This window comes from Pseudorasbora parva, chromosome 12, assembly GCF_024679245.1.
Source record: "Pseudorasbora parva isolate DD20220531a chromosome 12, ASM2467924v1, whole genome shotgun sequence".
NCBI lineage: Eukaryota > Metazoa > Chordata > Actinopteri > Cypriniformes > Gobionidae > Pseudorasbora > Pseudorasbora parva.
This window is the reverse complement of record NC_090183.1, coordinates 11,805,740-11,830,823: the sequence shown is the minus strand read 5'-3', so window position 1 is coordinate 11,830,823 and position 25,084 is coordinate 11,805,740. Positions and strand designations below refer to the sequence as shown.

At 38.2% G+C, this 25,084-nt stretch overlaps 1 protein-coding gene across 1 annotated transcript; it reads left to right on the top strand.

The window, feature by feature from the left end:
* The first annotated feature begins 1,330 nt into the window (after window positions 1-1,330).
* Window positions 1,331-22,257, top strand: b3galt1a (UDP-Gal:betaGlcNAc beta 1,3-galactosyltransferase, polypeptide 1a). The gene is made up of 2 exons (XM_067458303.1): window positions 1,331-1,466; window positions 20,658-22,257. The coding sequence occupies exon 2, from the start codon at window positions 21,190-21,192 to the stop codon at window positions 22,174-22,176; it is 987 nt and encodes a 328-aa protein (XP_067314404.1). The 5' UTR covers window positions 1,331-1,466; window positions 20,658-21,189; the 3' UTR covers window positions 22,177-22,257.
* Window positions 22,258-25,084: the final 2,827 nt, after the last annotated feature.

The window sequence follows — 25,084 nt, the reverse complement described above, 5'->3', positions numbered from 1 at the left end:
GTTTGAAAGATGGAATCGTGAAGAACGGGACATTTAATTTACTCACCCTCAAGTAGATCCAAACCTGTGTAATATTTCTTCTGCTAAACACAAAAGAAGCTATTTTGGTCGGTAACCAAACAGTTGATTGATAGTATTTTTTCCCATACTATGGAAGTCACCTGTTTGGCATATTCTTCAAAAAAAATATCTTCTTTTGTGTTCAGCATTTTTGGGACCATTTAGGAATGTAGCCAAGAGCAGAGATTTTGCCACAGACCCTCAAATATGTTCATGTGCGAGGATCTCATAAAATGTAATTTTTATTTAATTTATTTATTTAATTTATTTAATAGACTCAAAAATTATTTTAATCAAATATTTTATTTATTTAGATCTAATTTATTGATTTACTCATTTATTTGAATCTAATTATTATTATTTATTTTTATTTTTACAGTTTTTCCCCCTAGACTCTTCCATACTTTTCCTGTCACTCTTTTGCGGCCCCCTGGGGGTCCTTAGACCCGTTTGAAAACCCCTGGCCTAGAGACCCTTAATCCATAGCATGCTCTTCTTTGAAAGGAATAAAATACAACTTTTATCCTTGTCCATTAAAAAAGGTAAAAATATCACGTATGCAGATTTAAATATGTCAAAGCTGCCTATATATATATATATATATATATATATATATATATATATATATATATATATATATATATATATATATATATATATATATATATATATATATATATATATATATATATAAATATATATATATATATAATTATATATATATATATATATATATATATATATATATATATATATATAATTATATATATATATATATATATATATATAATTTTCGTTTTATTTTTAATTTTTAACATTTATTTATACAAATTAATGCATTAATATAGACTACAGTCCAATATAGAATTGTCATGAAACTTTAATATATATAACTTTAATATATATATAAAAAATTTAAAAAAATTATAAATAGCTATAGCTTATATATATATATATATATATATATATATATATATATATATATATATATATATATATATATATATATATATATATATTTATATATATTTATATAGATATATAAAGATAAGCTATAGCTATTTATTAAATATATTAAGTGTTATTCGGTAACTTAAAAATGATGAAAGTTACAATGTAATTAATTCACTAAGCCTTGTCTTGTCAAACGCAATCGACATCTTAACCTACAGCTTTGTAGAGAGGTTGCAGTATGAAGTGGAGGGTGTAGGTTTGGTCAAATGAGCAGTAGCGGTAGGCTGGCACTGGTTTGCCTCTGCGGGCTGCTGATTGGACAGCGCTCTATAACCCGCTGCAGCGCACCACCTCGCAACCGTTCGACTGCCCGTTGACTACACAGACCGTTCGCTTTGTGCTTCGCAGACAAATGGATGGATTTGACCAAGACAGATAGTCTGAACGAAAAGGTAGGTTCGTATTGCCTCGTTTTAGTTTACCGAGTGTGTCGAGCATCTGCGTTTGTCCTGTTCTTTAAGGTGAGAGGAGAAGCGCGACACTGAGTCATGTGATGTTATTTTCGGGATTTTGGATGAAAGGAGCGATGCATTAAGCGTCTCTGCGTATGGCTATTTAGTGATCGGTTATCAGGAGACCAGCACACATCCATTTTCATTCGTAAATATGATTCAATATAGCTACTATGATTGGATAAATGTTATAAAGACCTAAAGTTCAACTAAGCATTTTGAAAGAAATAACTGTTACGTTGCTATTGTTTTTTATTTAATCACTAGCATGCAATCCAAAAGAGACTCATATTATCTTTTTTTATTCTAGCTATTCACTAGATTAGCACTTCAAACACTGCTACTACATATTTAATCTATTTAGTATCTATATTAGTAGCCTACTAATTATTAAATTATAAAAAATAAAAAAAAACTAGCCTACTTATTCCTTTGCTACTAGTCAGTCACTATCATCCCTCCAGTGATAAGTGTCTGTTCAGTTGTCACTGGTAACTGCTGGCATATGATTTAGATAATTATTCAATATTTTGACAGCTATTCACCAGTCTACTGACTAGTAGCCTAACTATTGCAATTGTTGCTGAAACCTGTTTCAGTTTTACTAGTAATTATGTTTCAGGTAGGCCTAATACTAGTAGGCTACTTGATCTTTAGATTGGGACATAGTTTGACTTGTTAAAGGGTTTTTTAACACCAATGGTCATGCCTTCTCATGAATAATAACCAGAAGTACCAATCACAGTTTAATCCAGTGTAAATCTAAAAAACTAATACAACCTGTCAAGTTCACATTGATTTCAAAGCCTCTAAAGTCTCTAAATTAAATTAGCCACTTTTCCCCTTAAAATCATAAATAATAAATAATGTGCATTATCATAGACTGTTGCAATGATGACACCAGGAAGTTGGTTCCCTTGACCAAAACTCCTTTTTTTATTTGGTTTTTGGATTATTGCAGAAAATAAACAATGTGACCAACAAAAGTTTATCATTCTTGCACATTTTGTTCATCAGTCTTCACAATTGAACACAACTTTTTATGAATTTTGAAGCCTAAATAATTGGCAAAAGCAAAAAATAGGCAGTCAACAATTTAAACCACGGTGATGACGCCAACGTCACGCCTTTACAGTCTTATTTAAAAACATTTGACCTGAAAGAGTGCGATTATAAACACAATAGGTAAACCGTCTTATTCCATCAAGATTAACATGTGGTTTAACCCTGTGAAATTGTTTTGGTATTTGATGAGGCTTTAAAGGGATAGTTCACCTTACTCAAAAATTAAAATTCTGTCATCATTTACTCACTGTCATGCCATTACAAAACAATTTCGAAATTGATTCAACATTGGACCCTATTGTATGGGCTAGAAATTCATCTTATTATACAAATGATCTTCTTTTGTGTTTCACAGAAGAAAGAAAGTTTGGAACGAGATAAGGGTGAATAACTATCCCTTTAAGTATGTGGTGTAGATCCTAGGGCGAGGACAGCAGGGGAACGCAAGGAATTGTTAATAGTATATAATGAATATTGTGAAGACAGTTTTGTGTTCAAATAAGATCTACACCCCTGCCTGCAGGCCATTATTTTGTACTATGAGGGAAATGTATTTAACAATTTAGATGCTGAGGTTTTTGTGTGACACTTACGGTGCTTTCACACTAGCACTTTTGCTGCGCACTCGAGTTCGATTGACGTCAGAGTTTGGTTCGTTTAGATGATGTGACCGCGGTCTTCAGAACTCGGGTGCGCACACACGAACCGTACCCGAGTCCGCTTTAAAAGGTGGTCTGGGGTTTGTTTCATGGGAACTCCGGTACGGTTTGCTGCTGATGTGAACACAATCGACTAAATCGCGGAAGTGAACCGCAATTAATGACATGAGTTGATACAATTTTTTGTTTTGTGTGTGTTTCACTCATTTACCTGATGAGCGGGACTGAGATACTGCAAGCAGAGAGCTGTAAATCACATTTCGGCTCGTCTTCGGCGTTCTTTAGAGCATTTGCAGTACATTCGCAGCAGATAGACGTAAGTGCCATTACGTACAGAAGCTTTGGTAACAAAACCAAAGGTTCAAAAACAAAAATATAAATATGACAGGAGCAATGTGTATATCTATGGGAACAACGCTATGCATTTCGCCACCTTCACGCTAGCTGTCGTTACTAAGCAACCAGGTAAACAGCTGCTGCTTTGATGACGCAAATGAACCCCGGTTCATAACCAAAAAATATAATATGAACACAGTCCAGCGGGGGCAAGGGGAGGGGAGAGCAATCGAACTCTGGTTCGGTCCAGGCAATCGAACCAAGTGTGAAAGCACTCTCAGTCTGGAAACCTGTATATTAATTTCTACTGCTTCTGTTATACTTTTGCGGGAACCAATCACAAACTGGCTTATTGGTGGGTTTAACACGATGACGGAAAGAGAAGCGATGTGTCGTTGCCCCTTGCCTCTTGTGGTCTGATTGGTTGAAGGACTATCCAATTGCGTACAGAGTAGGGCTGGGATAAACGATTATTTTTTAAACGATTAATCTAGCAATTATTTTTTCGATGCATTGATTAATCTAACGATTAATTTTTCCTGTCCGATTCGGTTCCGATTCGATTCGATTACCGATTATCTCCCCATTAATTGCCTAATAGCAATTTATACCTATTGATTTAATGAAAAAACGAATTCCTTAACATTGCAATATATGTTTATTGCTCTTAAAATTCCAAAGTAAGACTATACAAGAGCAATGCATTCAATAAAACCTTGAAAACATAAAGTAGGCCACACACACACACACACACACACGCACACACGCACACACGCACACACGCACACACACACACACACACACACACACACACACACACACACACACACACACACAAATAAATAAGTATTAACCTACAACAAAGAAACATATTATACGATTTTTCTATGTATGCAACTCAGCCTACAGGCTATGCCCATCGATTAAATATCAACAAGTTGGTTAATCAAATCCGGGGACACACTGCAAGCGTGAGCGTCTCGGCTGCGTGGCGTGTCCGTTTTTGTTTCGGCTCACATGTTAACAGGTTGGAGTTTGCACACTGCCTGTGACGCGCGGAAAACGCGTGCATGCTGGAAATAGAAGAGCGCCTATTTTTTACGTGTGTTGGGAGCGTCTCCTCCGGGCCAAATAGATTAGGAAATGATGTTTATATATCATTTTGACACGAATACATATTATTAAATTACATTTTCATGTTTGAAAGTCTGTAGGTTTACATAAATAGGCCTAATTGTAATAATAAAAAACGTCAATTATCGATTTTGAAATATTGCAACTGTCAATACAGAACGAAATATTCTGTAGCCTATTTTGCCGTCAATACCATAGATATGTGGCTACTCCCGACGTTTTCTTTGCTGTATCAGTAGGCTATTTATGTTTAACATTAGGAATAGGGCTTCCCTCCGCATCAATAGCAGCAGCAGCGCCGCGTCAGACACGCTTCTAGTGTGCAAAGGCAGAGAAAACGCCACGCAGCCCCGTGGCTGATTCGCAACAGAAACGCCACGCGCATCCGCGGCATATGACAGTGAAAAAAGTTACATGTAGAGTGCATTACGGGCGCCAATATTCCGTTTAAAACCGGAATAGTCCTGGGATGAAACTGCTCACTTAGAGGATGGATACCCTCGGTCACATCAGCGCGATTAGACATTGAACATTTTAAATTTAAAACAGCTTATTATGTAGGTAACGTAGCCAATGTGTCCGATGCTTTCACTTGATGCAAACGTTTGTTTTTGTGATTAAAAAACATCAAATATTACCAAAACATCTGTCTTCCTGTGTGCAGAAATTTGTTTATGTAGCCGTGACAACAAAACGCGTGCGCGCATGCCTATGATGCTCCGTGCGCACCGCGCGCCAACCCCAAAGACTGTGGCCAACCCGCAAGCCTTGCACTTCTGAAAGTCTGAGGAGCCACTCGTGTTGCTACCATAGATATACGTAATAAATAATATACTTAATTACATAATATACTTTCACGAGTTCACACTTACAAATAATTCAGATAGAATAAATAGTATGCGTATTTGGCGTGCTGTCCGAGGAGAGGGCTCCGAGCTCGGTATTTGGCCCGAACCCAGAGTACTCCCCCCGTATCTCTGGTTAGGAAAGTTAACCAGGTGCGTGTGAGGTAGAAGGGGTGGTGGAGGGATGCTGCAAACTTTGTCAAGGAACATTGGTGAGTTGACTGGCTATTTATGTGATCCTCTACTTGAGCTGATTGGTAGACATGATGATTACTGATTGTTGACAGCTGGTTGGAATGACATCATGATTAGGTAGATCATTTGCACGTGCTTCTCCCGAACTTAGTTTTTTAAGAAACATCATTTATTATGTACATCTATGGTTGCTACTACTCTCCGGCGCCGCCATCTTTATTTTGAGTCTGACGAATCGACGCGCATATTTTGCGTCGACGTATTTTTTGCGTCGACGTCATCAATGACTTCGACGCGTTGTCCCAGCCCTAGTACAGAGTCATTTGAACTATGCCCGTTGATCACGCCTCTTGTGCAGTAGAAAATACAGAGCAGACCAATGTTCAGTCTTAAATTGAGCTTGGTCTGGTGATAGCCAGACAACTGCTATCATACTGCATCATATTTTGCTGTTTGAATTGAGAACGTCCTACAGATCTGACCTCTGTCATTCTGTTACTTTTTGTTTGATGGAGAGAGATTGTTTATCCATGAGACTGTTGGCATGCTCTTAATACATGCAGCTATCATTTTTAACCATGATTTGGCTGGTTGGCATGCTTTAGATTAAGTGCTTTTGGGGATTAATTCTGCTGAGCTAGCAATTACACCCTCCTGCATAATCAAGTAACTTCTTTGGATACTTTAAAGTTGTACTGTAGCTCTTTTATGCTTTCTCATCTCTGTGATTTAGCATGACATGAGATTAAAAAAGGTATCTGAGAGCATGACTTAGGCTTTTAAATATTTAGGACCCTTAATAGTCCATGTCCCTTACCCTGGGGCCCTGATATAGCACATCTGTCTGAGCTCTTAAAGGATTAGTTCACCCAAAAATGATAATAAGCCCATGATTTACTCACCCTCAAGTCATCCTAGGTGTATATTACATTCTTCTTTCAAACGAATACAATCAGAGTTATATAAAAAAAATCCTGGCTTTTCCAATAAAGGCCTTCTGAAGCAAAGCAGTGCGTTTGTGTAAGAAAAACATCCATATTTAAAACGTAATACAATAAATTATCTAGCTTCCACCAGATCACCTTCCGTATTTAACTTACAGAAAAAGTGTAGTGCCTCTCGCAGGTCAAAATGCTTACGCATTTGTGATGAAATTGCACACTAGTTAGGTTTTTTCAGATCTGGCGGATGCTAGATATTTGACTTTATAAAGTAAATATAGATATTTTTCTTACACAAATGCATCACTTCGTTTTAGAAGGCCTTTTTTAACATCTCAGAGCCATGTGGAGCAGTTATATAATGGATAGATGCACTTTTATGGACTTTTATGGGGAAAACAGAGCAACAATTCACTGGCATTATAAAGCTCGAAAGAGCTAAGACATTTTTAATATAACTCTGATTGTATTCGTCTGGAAGAAGAATGTCATATACACCTAGGATTGCTTGAGGGTGAGTAAATCATGGGATAATTTTCATTTTTGGGAGAACTAAGGTCTTTTTTGATTGCACATACATAGCACAATGATATAATCCATACATTATTGTGAACGAGTTATCTAAAATTATACTTTGTTGATCACATCTGTCAGTGGTTGTTTTTATAATGATGTTTTGTACAATAGTTATTGTGAAGTCATTCATATCTATTTTCCCTGATTTTCTTCTCATGCTGAAGAAGCACAGCACTGCTAATATAATGTGTGTGTGTGTGTGTGTGTGTGTGTGTGTGTGTGTGTGTGTGTGTGTGTGTGTGTGTGTGTGTGTGTGTGTGTGTGTGTGTGTGTGTGTGTGTGTGTGTGTGTGTGTGTGTGTGTGTGTGTGTGTGTGTGTGTGTGTGTGTGTGTGTGTGTGTGTGTGTGTGTGTGTGTGATTTCTAAGTAGAGCAGCTTCTCACAGAGCTGAGGGACAACAAACCCACTTGCATACCAATGCCATGTTCTTGTTTAAGCATTTCTTTTCCACATAAATATTTAAATAGTGGAGAGTATCTTATTTCAGTTGAAACACTTCTAATGTATATCAAAGCGGTTATTAAACAGAACCCAAAAGGCTACTAAAAATATAAAATACAGTTTTGGTAAGAATTATTTGCACCCCTGGTAAATGTAATCAAAGATGGCCATAAAAATATCTACATTAAATCCTTTTGATGTTTTATTCAAAATCTTACCTTTTTATTGAAGTAAAATTGTAAGTGGGGGGAAAATCACATTATGAAATAAAAGTTTTTCTCCAAAAAGAGAGCAATTTTGGCCAAAATTATTGGCACCCTTTTATTAAGAACTTCTTGCAACCTCCTTTTGCCAAGATAACAGCTCTGAGTCTTCTTCTGTAATGCCTAATAAGTTTAAAGAACACCTGGTAAGAGATCAGAGACCATTCATTCATACAGAATCTCTCCATATCCTTCCGATTCACAGCTTCTTATCTTCAATTCAGACACTTATTTTTTACTGAGGTCAGGGCAGGGGACTCGGACAGCCATGGTAGAAGCTTCATTTTGTGCTCGTTGACAAATTCTTGTTAATTTTTTTAAATATTCTTGATGGAAGATCTAACCACGGCCCATTATAAGACTTCTAGCAGCGGCTGTCAGGTTTTGTTGGTATTTGCTAAAATCCGTGATACCATATATTTAATCATGGGCATGGGGTAATTTTTAACCCTGTTTGCACCAAACCCACCAAACTCTTTTTTGTTTTTGTCTGACCGCAGAACCAAGTCCCTTTTGAAGTTCCTTTCATGTCTGACAACTGAATGCTGGAGATTGTTTTTGTGATATAAAGGGGTTTTAGAGGATTGCTGACTCCTAGACTCAACTAATCTCTGTAATTCTCCAGCTGTGATCCTTAGGGAGTCTCTGGCCACTCAAAGTTTCCTCCTCACCTTGCATTAGGACTAGAAAGACACATGTCCTCTTTTAGGCAGATTTTGATTGGAACTTCTTAATTATTGCCCTGATGGAAATAGAAATTTTAAATTTTTTATTTATTTTATTTTTAAGTTTAAGTTTTTTGAATAGGGCCAGCTACTGCTTTACCTATTTATTTTTAGCTATTTAGCTACAGCCACTTTCTCTTTTCACAATCTTTTGCTGCACATCAGAACTATATTCATTTGTTTTACTCATTGTGATGAAGGGCCTTTGTGTTCTCATATGAAGTCATAGCTGGACAATTTCATGCTCCTTGTCACCCTGGTGTGCCAAAAATGGGAATATTAATGTGAATATACCACAGTGTAGGGATGGCTTGATACCACAATTTTGGCTTCGGTATGGTACCACAATCTAATACCGAAGTACCAATATTAAATCGATACCACACATGGTCTGAAATTGGCATGGGTATATTGTGCAAAAATTAGTAAAATTATTCAAGTTTTGAGTTTATAAATTGGGAAATTACCACAAATGTTTTTAAGTAAATTAATCAACAAAGATTATCACATCAAATCAGTCATTTGAAAACTTTCTTGTCAGAAATTATTTCAGCAAAAATCTCTCAAAATGAGCAAATCGCTTCTGGCTTTAAAAGACATCGCACTTACACTAAAGCAATCTGCATTCAACATTTTAAGTGGACTATATCTTATGTAGATGCTGTAATCTGATGGAAATTAGCGATTGTAAATTAGTGGTAGGTGAGAGTGTAGCTAGACAGCATAGGGTGGTGGTGTGTAAAGGCCGGAACACACCAAGCCGACGGTCGGCCGTCGGGCAGTTTTTGTGCGTCGGCCAACTAAGTTTCCTCGGTGTGTTCCACACAGTTCCACGCCGTCGGCTGGCGTTGGTCCTCGTCGGCTGTTTTTCAGCCGATTCGACATGTTAAATCGGCGTCGCCGCATGTCGGGCAGTCGGGACATATGATCGTTCTGATTTGCTGTTCAGCTAGCGAACCAGTGCACGAGAAAATAAAACGGAAGTGACGAAGCAAGTAAACGACAGAGTCAAGAGGGAACACAGAACGCCTGTCTCCTCCATAGACAGTAAAAGAAAGGTCTCGTCTCATTTGATTATATTCCTCATTCCGATACATGTTAACACATGTTAATATATATGGCTGTGTAGACCGAGGCAAGTAAAGACAAACTGATCAGCATGATCCAGCAAAGGCCAGCTTAGTATCACACTACGGGAAAATGTTAACGTTATGTCAACTGTGTGGCGAAAGCAGAACTGTGGCGTGAGATCGCAAATTAACTTGTCATGTCAGGTAAGATTTCCTTTTTTGCAATAATTTTTTCTTCTTCAGTAGTCCATATTTTTTAAAAAAAACTGCATGTTAGATTGTTGTGTGCAACTTTCATCTTTGCACAGCAGTTAATTTCACATTCAAAATGCACTAAAGATATCAAAACACTTAATGCATGTCTTTATGTCCAAAAGCAATGATAAATCCACAGTTTAGCCCTCATATATTTCGGTTGTACTAACTGTGTGGAGAGTTTTGCAAAAGTGACCTAAATGTATTGAGAAATGTGTTCTAGCGACTGTAAAAAAAAATGCTGTCATCCAGAATACATCCAGTTAAAAGTAGAACAAAAATGAACATTACAATAGCCATGAAATTGACATAACTCAGCGTAATGTTTTTTTTAATTTTTATTGTCCCTCAGAGAAAGAGCTCAAGAAGCGGTGGGATTCATTGCGAACCCAGTACATGTGTTACAAGAAACATGGACCCTCAGGAAGTTCTGGAGCTCAGAAGACCCACCTGCAGTTTCTAGAACCTCACACAAAAAGGAAGGAGTGCACCTCAAATCTAACACTATCAGGGTACACACACACACACACACACACACACATATATATATATATATATATATATATATATATATATATATATATATATATATATATATATATATATATATATATATATATATATATATATATATATAATATTTATATGTATATATATATGTATATGTATGTATGTGTATATAATATATATGTGTGTGTGTGTGTGTAATTTATTTTATTTATTTTTTCTTTCCATTTGAACAAATGAACATTTTGCTTTTGGTAAAGTGGCCAATGAATGTTCAGATGGGTCTATTTACAAGTAATTCAACAAATCAACTTCCACAATGTGCATCTGAATAGATCCATTTAGCCAATTTGCAGGGTATTGTTTTAGCTATGCCCTGTTATTGTTATGGGTTATTGGTGAACAAGTGTAAGAATCTATTGTATCACATTGTTCACATTTGATTGTTTCTTTAAGGAACCTTTGTCTGAAAGTGAATCCTGTTTACCCTCAGATGGTACCAACAGTGACACCTGGATTGGCACCCGTGAGGAGCCCAGCTTCATTACGGCGGAGCTATGGCCCAGTACACCCTTGGCTGAATCTACACATATAGCTACTTTTATAGCTATTCTCTATATAGCTATTTGTGCCCATTGTACTGAACATTGGAAAATAAAAAACTTTGACTTTGGGTACTTGCATTCACAGTTCTTTATGTAAAAAAGGATCACAAAACACAAGATGATGCAGAATTCTAACCCTTATTTTGCTATTTGACATCTAACTAGCAGGGTAAATAAACACATCTATATTGATGTTTTAATTTAAGAATAAATAGATTTTCAATTAATAGAGACATATTTTTATAATGTGTTACTTCCACAATACAATGTTATCAAAGTGCAATATCTGTAAATTAATAGTTAGCATGGTTACTGTCAGTTAAGTTCAGTGTATGGTTGAGTGTTACATTATTTTCATTAACATTTCTGTGCCACTGGAGATTTCATTTCCAAACTGCTGTTATGTGATGTGCATGAAGCAGCATGATATCATTTTGAAGAAATGTCACCATAGGCATGTTTCCAATGAAAATATATATACAAATTCTGTCATAATTCATTGAACTAGCACCAAGCATTGTCACAAACATAATTTACTGTAAATCAGAATGCGTCATACACATATATTTATTTTAACAATCCTTTGGGTAAGTGGCCATTGTTCAGATTGTGTCACATTAACTTCCACAATGCATCTGAATGAGCCAATTTGCAGGGTGTTGTTTGAGCTATGCCGTTATTGTTATGGTTCATTGATAGGTGAACAAGTGTAATAATCTATGGTTTCACATTTTGACTTCGGGTATGGTTTCACCCATTTAGTGAGCATTCCTCGTATTTTTGGCGTCCGCTTCTACCTTTCCTCTTCCACAAGTAAAAGACCAAGGGCTGACAACGGCAATGCCATTTGCAACGTTCTGAAATGCACGAATCCGTCTGTGTGGGGAAACGAAAACGACAGCTGATATCTTTATAGCTCTTCCGGTTTCCCGCTTCGAATAACGAAAACAGACTACTGCCACCAGCTGGGACGGAAAGGTATTTCCTCTAACGCAGGCGCAGAACGGACGCGCTATTGGCCGTCTGATGTCGAGCGTCGGCTTGGTGTGTCAGGGCAACTTTGGACCGCTTTGGACCCAAGACGCTGCCGACGTGAGCCAACGTGAGCCGACTCAGCAGTTTGCTTTCGTCGCCACTAGTTGATCGGCGTCGGCTTGGTGTGTTCCTAGCTTAAGATGACTGGAAGATGAAGAGTGGAAGGCAGAGCAGAAGACAAAGTGTTGGAAGTTGGAAAAGGAAGAGTGTTGTGTGGTTTTCAGGGAGTTGAGACAAACTTTAGGTGGTCAAGAAGGGCTTCCAGATGACTGGACTACTACAGCCAAAGTGATCAGAGAGACGGGTAGAAAGGTGCTAGGTGTGTCATCTGGAAGGAGGAAAGAAGACAAGGAGACTTGGTTGTGGAATGAGGAAGTCCAGGAGAGTATCCAGAGGAAGAGGTTAGCTAGGAAGAAATGAGATAGTGAGAGGACGGAGGAAAGAAGACAAGAATATAGGGTGATGCAGCGTGAGGTTAAGATAGAGGTGGCAAAGGCCAAACAGAAAGCGTATGATGACATGAGATGGAAAGGATGTGCAGCAGGTTAGAGTGATTAAAGATAGAGATGGAAATGTTTTAACAGGTGACAGGAGGGTGAGGGAAAGATGGAAGGAGTACTTTGAGGAACTGATGAATGAGGAAAATGACAGGGAGAGAAGAGTTGTAGAGTCAAATACTGTTGACCAGGAAGTAGAAAGTATTAGCAAGGGTGAAGTTAGGAGAGCTTTGAAGAGGATGAAGAGAGAAAAGGCAGTTGGTCCTGATGACATACCAGTGGAGGTGTGGAAGTGTCTAGGAGAGATGGCAGTAGAGTTTTTAACTAGGTTGTTCAACAAGGTTTTAGAGAGTGAGAGGATGCCTGAGGAATGGAGGAGAAGTGTTTTGGTGCCGATTTTTAAGAACAAGGGAGATGTGCAGAGTTGTGGAAACTACAGAGGTATTAAGCTGATGAGCATAAAATTAAGTTGTGGGAAAGAGTAGTGGAAGCAAGGCTAAGGGGAGAAGTGGACATTTGTGAGCAGCAGTATGGTTTCCTGCCAAGAAAGAGCACTACAGATGCATTATTTGCTTTGAGAATGTTAATGGAGAAGTACAGAGAGGGTCAGAAAGAGCTGCACTGTGTCTTTGTAGATTTAGAGAAAGCATATGACAGAGTGCCAAAAGAGAAGCTGTGGTTTTGTATGAGGAGGTCTGGAGTGGCAGAGAAGTATGTTAGAGTGGTCCAGGGTATGTATTAGAGCAGTAGGACAGTGGTAAGGTGTGCCGTAGGTGAGACAGAGGACTTCACGGTGAAGGTGGGACTGCATCAAGGATCGCCTCTGAGCCCCTTCTTGTTTGCGGTGTGATGGACAGGCTGACAGATGAGGTCAGACAGGAGTCTCCATGGACTATGATGTTTGCGGATGACATTGTGATCTGTAGTGAGAGTAGGCAGCAGGTGGAGAAAAGTCTAGAGAGGTGGAGGTTTACTCTGGAGAGAAGAGGAATGAAGGTTAGTCGCAGCAAGACAGAATACATGTGTGTGAATGAGAGAGAACCAAGTGGAACAGTGAGGTTACAGGGAGAAGAGGTAAAGAAGGTGCAGGATTTTAAGTACTAAGGTCAACAGTCCAGAGCAATGGGGAGTGTGGAAAAGAGGTGAAGAAGCGTGTGCAGGCAGGTTGGAATGGGTGGAGAAAAGTGTCAGGTCTGTTGTGTGATAAAAGTGTACCAGCAAGAATGAAAGGAAATGTGTACAGGACAGTAGTGAGACCAGCGATGTTGTATGGTTTGGAGACAGTTGCACTGAGGAAAAGACAGGAGGAAGAGCTAGAGGTAGCAGAGCTGAAGATGTTGAGGTTCTCTTTCGGAGTGAAGAGGATGGATAGGATCAGGAATGAGTACATCAGAGGGACAGCACATGTAAGATGTTTTGGAGACAAAGTTAGAGAGACCAGGTTGAGATGGTTTGGACATGTTCAGAGGAGGGAGAGTGAATATATCGGTAAAAGGATGCTGAGGTCAGAGCTGCCAGACAGGAGGTCAAGAGGAAGACCAAAGAGGAGGTTTATAGATGTAGTGAAGGAGGACATGAAGGTAGTCGGTCTGAGAGAAGAAGACAGAGGATAGGACTAGATGGAGGCAGATCATTCGCTGTGGCGACCCCTGAAGGGAACAGCAAAAAGAAAAAGAAGAAGAATTTTCCCAGTACCGGTATACCTATCACAGTGATATTTTACTCAAAAAAAATTGTAGGGGTGCAAATAATAATGGCCAATGCGCTTTGGACAAAGCATTTATTTCATAATGTGATTATACAGACATATTTATTTACAGAAACATTAGATGATATTAGTGTGTGTTCCAACTCATCAACTGAATTGAATAATCCCAGAAAGAACATCTTGTCGATTTGGAACACATGCCTTTTTAGAAGAGTATGAGAATATATTACATCATTTAATTATATAATATATATTTTTATTATTATGGTTTTGTTATTTGTTTCTTTTGTATTTACAATATGAGTGAATAGGGAAAAACAACAACAACAACATGACAGCCATTGCTGTTGAAGCCATTGCCTGGAAGAATCATACAAGCACACACACACTGCCTCAAGATTTATCATTAGTGAGAGAAGCAGTGCCAGCCATCTGTTTATTGATCAGTAAATCACAGAAAGCCTTACGTTAGCAAACACAATTATACACATGGCAAAATATGCAGCAATTGAACCAAGGAGTATGGTTTTGTCTCTAGCAGACATTATTTACTTATTCATAACAGACTGAGTCAGTCAGACATAGAGAGAGAAAAGACCAAGATAACATTCACCATGACAGATAATTTTTTTAAAATAATAAAACAAAAATCAATAAAAGTAAATTTGTCTGTGGAGTAATGTGGATTAAAATTATATTCAGTTTTGCTTAAGTATTTTTATTTGTTTTAAGATTGTAATGTGATTAGATATTTTTACTGGAAAAAAAAATACTAATGAAAACTCATTTTTGCAGTGCATTTAATACAGGTAAAAATAATTATGAAAGCAGTTATGTTTTTCCATTTGTCACGTAACTGAAATTAGTTTACCTCTCTCTCTCTCTCTCTCTCTCTCTCTCTCTCTCTCTCTCTCTCTCTCTCTCTCTCTCTCTCTCTCTCTCTCTCTCTCTCTCTCTCTCTCTCTCTCTCTCCATTCGTTCATCATGAACACATTTATTCCAGGAAAAAAATACAGACTTGCTAAATCGGTTTGTAATGTCACTGCAGAGGTTGATCTTTAGCTTACATACTGTGGCATTTGCAGTATTTGTATATCTGACCTTTTTAAAGAAAAGGAAAGTGAGGCTGGTGTTGATCTGATGCAAAGAACAGGAGAATCAAGATGAAGAAAATAGTATGTTTGTATAGTGGAGATTCTTGCTTGCCCCATCTTATTTTAAGACCAAAACCCCATCATTCTATCAATCAACCAATCTCTGCCTTTCCATTCTGCCATCTCTCTTCCCAGAGTCCTCTGCTATTTCTTGCTACATTTGATACACTACAACACGTATTAATAAACATGTTAACAAATGCCTGTAACCACCTTCATGGTTTTACAAGTAGGCCTATATTAGTGTAAAAAACGAATATTTTGAAATAATATTACTGCTTTATTATTTTTTTAATATGTAATTTATTCCTTTGAGGGTAAGTTAGTTAGTCGAGCATTAGTCGATTTTCATTTAAGAAGGTGAACACATACGTGGTTATTTTGTCATGTACTTTTGTCTCTGGACTTTTATGTCACTTCCTGTCGAGAGTGCAGTGTTTGTAGTTTATTGTAGTTTTTCCGGGTGATTGTTCCCTGGTGTGTCTTGTTAGCTTGTTACCTTCTGTATATACCACTGTGTTTCCTCTGTTCATTGACTGCTTTTGTCCTTCCATGGATGTCGTGTGTAGTAGTTTTGTCTCTGTGTTTTTGTTGTTGTTTTTTTTGTGTTCCTGGTTGTGATCTTTATTTATTTAATTAAAGTAAACCTGCATGTGGATCTGTCTGTCCTAGATTTCTGCCTGCACATTATAATTTTAAGTTTTGTGTTGGTTTTTATTGGTCTTCTGCTGCATTGCTTAGGTTGTAATTTTTTCATTAAAGGTGTTAAAGCTCTAATTTGATTTACCTTTGTTTATATTTTTTAACATCACAAAAACCTGCTTTTTTAACAGGGGTGTGTAGACTTTTTATATGCACTGTATATATGTTAAATTATCTTAAATGTTTTAGCAGACTCTTTATCCAAAGTGACTTAAATTGCATTCAATATGTGCCCCTTTATTAATCAAAAATTTGAACAAAGTATCTTATTTATTGTCATTGTTATTGGTAGATTTACACTATATTGCCAAATGTTTTGGGACACCTATCTTTACATGAACTGTAATGACATCCCATTCTCAATCTATAGGGTTCAATATGGAGTTGGCCAACCCTTTACTGCTATAACAACTCTTCTGGGAAGGCTTTCCACAAGGTTTAGGAGTGTGTTTATGGAAATTGTTGACCATTTTTCTAGAAGCGCATTTGTGAGGCCAGACACTGATGTTGGACGAGAAGGCCTGACACACAGTCTCCGCTCTAATTCATCCCAAAGGTGTTTTATTGAGTTCAGGTCAAGTTCCTCACACCAAACTCCCTCATTCATGTTTTTATGGACCTTGCTTTGTGCAATGGAGTGCAATCATGTTGGAACAAGAAGGGGCCATTCCCAAACTGTTCCCACAAAGTTAGGAGCATGAAACTGTCCAAAATGTATTGGTATTATAAAGCATTGAGTTCTCAACCTCCGAACCCAGACTCATCCATTGGACTCATTCCATGAAGCTCTCTACGCGCGATTCATGAGCTAATCTGAAGGTCATATGAAGTTTGAGCCCCTTTCACACTGCAATTCCGGCAAATACACGGATAATGCGACCCGGCATTTGTTCCCGGGTCGCTAGATTTGGTCCATTCACACTGCCAGCGAAATACCATAATATGTGCATTTTTCTCACACAACCCGTAACGGTCCCGGGTCGAGTTGACACGTGACATCCTGATGTGACGTATAATGGCGAGCGATCTCCGCTTCAGCGCGGATAGTAAGGAGCTCCGTGGTCTCGACTTGTGTCCAGTTTGCGCACATTTCTGCTTGTTTAATTTTAGTTTCTTTTGTATACGAACACTCTCTGCATTTAAAACACAGACTAGCTCTTCTGGCACTGCAGGGTTGTATTATTGAAAAAACAAGCTCTAGGAGTCGCACGATAACTACGTACATGTTGCGGCATTAGTTTCGGTTTTTGTTCACACAGCGCTCGTCCCGGGTCGAATACCGCAATATTACTAGGTCCCCGACCCGGGTCGTATTCGGTAATCAATCCCGGGACGTGGTTGCTTTCACACAGAAGGCGACCCGGCAATGTTCCGGGAATATTGCGGGTCCGACGTGCAGTGTGAAAGGGGCTTTAGAGGTCTGTAGCTATTGACTCTGCAGAAAGTTGGCAACTTCTGCACACTGTGCCCCTCAGCATGCGGTGACCCCGCTCTGTGATTTTACATTGCCTACCACTTCATGGCTGATGCTGCTGTTGTTCCCAACTGCTTCCACTTTGTTATAATACCACTAACAGTTGACCGTGGAATATTTAGTAGTGAGGAAATTTCACAAAAGGACTTATTGCACAGGTGGCAACCTATCACGGTACGACGCATGAATTCACGAAGCTCCTGAGAGCGACCTATTCTGTTTGTAGAAGCGTCTTAATGCCTAGTTGCTTGATTTTATATACCTGTGGCCATGGAAGCGATTGGAAAACCTTGATTCAATGTTTTGGAGGGGGGTGTCCCAATATTTTTGGCAATATAGTGAATAAACTGACACAAGGTGGAAGAAACATTTCAGTTAATCAGGCAAGTATAGATGTTTGCTTAAGTTGGTCATGTCAGAATTGCCAAATATCTTTAGTTTGTGTGGCACAGGGCTATTATCGTTATCTAAAACAAAACATAAGATCCTTGGTTGAAATAAAATAAACATAAACTGAAATAAAATATGAAATAAGTAAACTTATTAACTAAAACTATAAACTATGATTAAACACTAAAGCACAGCTTAAGCCAGGCTTAGGCCTTAGTTCTATTAGGACATTGAAGAACATTTTATAAATGTGCCTTAAAAAAAAAAACATTACTGTTGTGCATCTTGAGACAAAGTCTGAGATTAGGCTTAAGCCTTGTCTATGAAACCAGTGGAAAACTGGACATTAAAAACTTAAAATGAAACCGGAAAATAAAATATGAATAAATGGTATATTAATAAAAAACTATAATAATACTGTACAGTATATAATGATACTAAAATAACACACGAATTATGCCTGGTCTGGTTATGTGCTGCTGAAGATGCTTTATTGACTTAAAACAGTGGCCCAGTCTCTCTTAGATCAAACCAAGGTTAATCGAGCTTCATAGAAACATTACCAACAGGCCAGAAAACAGGATGAGTCACTTTTCTCTCCCAAGTGACTAGTGAGGTTCAGGGGGAGCGGAGGGGCCCGCAGATCACCTCTGGCTCTGCGCTTGGAATCCTTCCCAGATAAATGCTGCTGCTGATGTTGTGGTTTGTTTGTTGTCTTTTGTGTTTTCAGGTGCAAAATATCTGCTCGAAGTGCAATTTTTGTAATAGAGACAGATCTTTTCACCAGGACAGGTCTGCCTTTAGTTTACAGTCCCACCCGTAATACTAGCATCATCTGTTTATGTGAATTTTGTGGGGGATTTCATGAAATCATATTCTTTTTAAATGTGCTATTCTTAAATGTTTTCTTATTTAAAATGCAATAATTCAACCTGATAAAAAACACAAAACAGCATAAATACATAAAGCCATTCACTGTTTGACCAAATCCAATGAATGATCTACTGATTTAGACATTTACCGCCACCTACTGGCAGTTTTAGTTTATTATTTAAAGTATCATTTCATAAAAAAAAATAAAAAAAAAAATCTTATTTTGGGGACAGTTTGCCAAAAATGCAAATTCAGTTTATTTACATTTACTCACATGTTGTTTCAAACCTGTATAATTCATTCTTTTGTGGAATATCTCTGTACCAGATGCAGCTTCTGAAAAATAAAATCATGGCTGTTGTAGCCTAAAAGTTTGTGTAATATTGATTATGTTGAATCAAATGTCTATTTGAAGCTTTTCTCATTTAACACAATGACATTTAATTATCTTTTTTGTGGGTAGTTTTTCAGCAAAATTTGATGTGCCAATTAATTAGATGAATTAATCAGCACATCCTGCTGTAATTTATGAGATGTATATGAGAAATGCATTCTTAGTCAGGTGCAGAAGATTTTAGGTGATCAAACTCACTTCTTGTTTCCACAGCATGAACTTCCCTCTGGTAGAAGATACAGAGTCCCAATGTGCAAATTATACAGATACAAGAATTCCTTTGTACCTGTTGATGCTATTATTATTATGTATTTATTTTTTTATTGTAACTACTTTTATTATTATTTGTCTTATATGAAGCAACATGTAGTCCACAAGAAATGTCCTTTTGAGGACAATGTATAAAATACATTTGAGACTTTTATAGGTCACGAAACTGTGATTGTCAGAACTTTACAGTAAAAACACAGCAATATTTGAAGTTTAACAGAATGAATTTAAATTGACAGTGCAATTGAATTAAAATGCAGGTGATAATGAATAGCTTTTCCACAAGTTAAGGTAAATACTAATATATAGAAGTGTATGACATGTTGTCATACACCATCATGGTAACACATGAAATTACATGAAATATATCCCATTAGATCTACAGCTTTTCACTGTGTAAAATAAAGGTAACACTTTATTTTAAGGTTCAGTTATTAACTATGAACTAGTTGCTTATTAGCATGCATATTACTAGGATATTGGCTGTTTATTAGTACTTATAAAGCACATATTAATGCCTTATTCTGCATGACCTTATTCTACATCCCTTAATCCTACCCAATACCTAAACTTAAATGCTACAAAAACTACCTTAATAACTATTAATAAGCAGTAAATTAGAAGTTTACTGAGGCAAAAGTCGTAGTTAATAGTGAATATGTGTTCCCCATACTAAAGTGTTACCGAAATAAATTACTTTTAACCAATTAATACGGTTTTACTATTTTTTTATATATAACTATTCATCTTTGTATAAAGATCATACTTAAGTACATAAGATATTTATTGTTCATGTATAATTCTAACAAATTTATACTTGCATAGCTTATTTTGTAAGTATTGTATTTATTGAATTATCTAATAAATCAGATGCAGTACAGTAACTGGAGAACTGAAGATGCTGCTGAGAGGGCTGAATATAGAATAATGATCATGTGATATCAGCACTGTGTGTCTGTATACATTGCATACAACATTCAGATACATTTTCTATATTTTTCTGTGTTTTTATTTTAGATTTGCTTTCAGCCTTAAAGAGTGATCTGGGAAGACAACAAATGCCCCTCAAATGCGAAGAGGACAGCTTGGCCTTCTGTGACCTACCGGCATCGAGACGTCCTGCTGCACCTGAACTGAGAAGCATCTCTACCCACTCCACCCTATATGCTTTATTAATGATGTCGGAACAGACGCAATGCAGTGAGGACCCACAGAGATTAGAAGGTTAATCATAAGAAAGTGGATGCAAATCGTTCTCAGCAGATCGGAAGAGTATAGAAGCTTCTAGGAGCATCTAGAACGCTTTCTTTGCCCTTTATCAATACCTGCATATGATAGAACATTCATATAACAAGAGATGATCGGTGGCATTTGGTACGTGACGAAAATTGTGTTTCCAGAACGAATGCATCTGAGCAAAACTAAACCAGCACTGACATCAAAAGATGGATGGTTTGTGCTCATTTGAGCCATGTTTTCCAAATAACTACACGTGATTGGCCTGTGGGCTGAACACGTGTGATTGACAGGTGATCCAGCCACTGACGATATGCCATCCAAGGTGTCATGCCTGTACTTGCTGACTGTGGTCTGCTGGGCCAGTGCTCTGTGGTATCTCAGTGGCTCCCGGCCCTCAACCCCCTACGTGGGTCAGATGACCTTCGCCCGCAAGCCACTCCTGCGGCCCTCGAAGAACGACACGTTCAGCAATATCCGCACGCGTACTCTGAACCCACACAATTTCAAGTTCCTCATCAACGAGCCCAAAAAATGCGAAGGCACGACGCCCTTTCTTGTCCTTCTTATCAGCACCAACCACAAGGAGTTTGACGCTCGGCAGGCAATCCGGGAGACATGGGGAGATGAGAGCATATTCGGCGATGTTCGCATTGTGACGCTGTTTCTTCTCGGGTACAGCACTGAACCTGTGCTCAACCAGATGGTGGAACAAGAGAGCCAGATCTTCCATGACATTCTAGTCGAGGACTTTGTGGATTCCTACCACAATTTGACCCTAAAGACTCTCATGGGTATGCGGTGGGTGTCCTCATTCTGCCCAAATGCACAGTACGTCATGAAAACAGACAGTGATATATATGTCAACATGGACAATTTAGTGTTTAACCTGCTGAGACCTAACACCAAGCCAAGGCACCGCTTTTTCACAGGCCGTGTGATAAACGGAGGACCAATACGGGATGTTCACAGCAAGTGGTTCATGTCTAGAGACCTCTACCCTGATAGCAGGTACCCGCCTTTTTGCTCTGGGACTGGATACGTCTTCTCTGGAGACATGGCGGAGCTGCTCTATAAGACCTCGCTACATACGAGACTCCTGCATCTGGAGGATGTGTACGTGGGACTGTGCCTGCGGAAACTAGGCATTCAGCCCTTCCAGAACAATGGATTCAACCACTGGAAAATGACCTATAGTCTATGCCGCTACCGAAAAGTGTTGACTGTACATCAGATTTCACCAGAGGAGATACTGAGAATCTGGAACGACATGTCCAACAAGAAACATCTCAAATGCTAACAAAGAGTTGAGGAATATGATGATAAAGCCTTAGCAAATATGTGATTAATGAAAACATGATTATTTATCTGTGTTTACAAGACTGTTTAGGGCTTTTCACATTTGAAATAGTTAACCCTGGGTAAACAGAGTCCTGGGTTATCTTGGTTCATGTTTAAAGGTCCCATGGCATGGGTTGTTTTATTGTTTTATAATGTCTCCTGGGGTGTACTTATATTGATAGTATGGATTTTACATCAAAAAATGTCATAATTTAGAAATTAAAGGCATTTTTCTATACTGATACTAGCCCTCTGTTTAGAATGCTCTGTATCAAGAGGCGTGTCTGCTGTGAGTCTTCAGTGAAAACACCCACTGTTGTGACTGGCTGACATCTTTGCATTTAAAATTAGATAATAGGCTTGTTCGACTTCACCTAGCGATGCGCAGACCGATCGGCGGCTGACTTGAAGCAGTGCATGCCGGTTAGAAATTTTGTCCGACTTGAGACAGCGCCGACGGCACGTGAATGCGACGTATGTCAACAAAGTACCGCGAGAGCGATTCGAGAGCAGCCGGCTGATGCAGCCGCTGCAGATTCTCAAGGGGGACTGCAGGAGGCTGCTCGAGCTCTGATGACGACACAGCTGATCCACGATTGGCCGGATTCATCGCATGACAGCGACCACGTGCGTTTCGTGTTTATTCTAAAACCTTATGTTACACTAATGCTCACAAATCATTTATTTATAACAGTAAAACCTCTTTTCATGTAGTCGCGATGTTATATTGTAATGTTTATCAAACTAAAACTGATAAAAACCGTTGACAACACTTCATTGATAGTGTAGGTTTATATGTTGAACTTTAATCTTTTTCCAAATAGACGCTTTATTAAACAGTACATAAAGTATTGGATGAAAATATCATTTGAAACATCTGTGTATTTGAGAAATACTGCATTTATTTAACTTCAGCTGTGATAAAGTTTGCAAACACAGCTCAAGCGTCACCACGGGAAGCAGAAAGTGTCCGACTTCACGTCTCCGTTTGCAGCTCCTCCCCGCCTGCACTCGGCTACTCTCGCCGATCGCATCCATCCAGCCGCAGCCGATGTCGAACACACCTAATGTGCGGATGGGGGCGTGGTTTAGTCAAGGGGGTAATCTAGCACTCGGAAAGCATTCCACCCATAGGGGTGGCCATTGCTAACCAAGCCATCACCTGCTGTTACAGGGTATCCGCGGGGTCTTGAAAAGTCTTAAAAGGTGATAAATCAATTTTGGGAAAATTAAGACCCTTATAAAGTATTAAAAAGTCTTATCACGGCTTTATAAAGTCTTAAATTTTGAAAGTATTTTGTTCAAGCTTTGTCAAAAGAGTTTGACTCCAAAAAGTATTTATGAATATATTTATTTTCATCCCCATAAGTATTAAAAAACAACGGGGCGCTCAGTCTGAGATCGGCTCGGAGCGCGCGCGCCACGGATGGAAATAAGCACTGCCACCAGCCAAATGCGGCTGATTTAGAGTTGTGGCGGGTAAACTCGCTTCACCTACCGAGCTGTTTCACCTCTTTGTAAACTTTGTTCAATGCATGCCAGTGCTGCCGTATGTGCGCATATAACCAGTCGTTTTCTCCGTCATCATTCGCGTGAAGACACGCTGTGAGACTCGCGCGCACTGAGAGAAGATCTGACGCTGTGCATCATCCGAGAGCGCGCGCGAGACTCACAGCGCGCAAATATTTAGTTTTCTTTCAAGTCTTGCGCTTAAAAGGACAAACTCACACAAGAAGTATGTCAACATGTCCATCTTGATGAGTATCCTAGCAGACATAGTCTGAATATGCCTTAAGTGAACTGTATAGTATGCACAGTCGAGAAAGACGAGCATATCCCTGCCTCAGGTCTTAAAGGTGCAGTAGCCTTTACTGCTGCCTGAGTGATGTCCTTATATTTAGTTTGACATTAAACAATGCTCTTGATTGAATAGCTTTTGTAAGTTTAATAAGGATTAATCTTTCATTTAAACAGTTAAATATGCAGTTATTTTACATTTGATTACTTCATTCAATTTCTGTACCTTTCTGCAGGCTAGTAGGCCTGTACATTATTATTTAATGTACACATGAGTGAGGTCGAGTTAAACATTCTAGTTTGAATTTTATTTTTTCGGTTTTCGGCTTTTGTTTCTTCTTTTTTTGTTTCGGCCAAGAATTTTGATTTCGGTGCATCCCATTCTGACAATGTTCTGCTCGGTGTGTTGTCAACACGCTTCAAAGATGCCAGAACGAATAGTTTCATTCTTGGGACTAAAAACCATAAAACTGGAAGCCATAAAAGACCACAAATCATCGTGAAAATGTCAGTATTTCATTGAGACTTGAGATTAAATAAACTGCCCAAGTATTGTAGAGCTTGTAGTATTAATTTGTTAAAAACAAAAAAGTGGCTGGTAAAAACATGGAGTGGTAGACTTTAAAAAAAGTTAATTTCCATCCCTGGCGAGCACAGTCTACGGGTGACGTCATGTATTTGGCGAAATGCGCAGTTAGGTAATGTGTCGCCCACCATACGTTGTAAAACAGATAAGCAATATAAACAATACAAAATTTTCCTATGATAGAGATTTTAAGTTTACATTCGACTACAACTGTTTATTAAAGGTTTGTTGCCGATTAGAAAGTGCGATGAGGTCTTAAAATATTTTGAGAAGGTCTTTAAAAAGTCTTAAAAAGGTATTGAAATTAACTTCAGGACTCCTGCATATACCCTGTGTTAGCATCCCATTGACTCCCATTCATTTTTGAGTCACTTTGACAGTGAATAACTTTACATCTTAACGACTCCATTTAATAATAATAATAATAATAATAGATTTTATTTATAATGCACTTTTCATTCCGAAGAATCTCAAAGTGCAACAA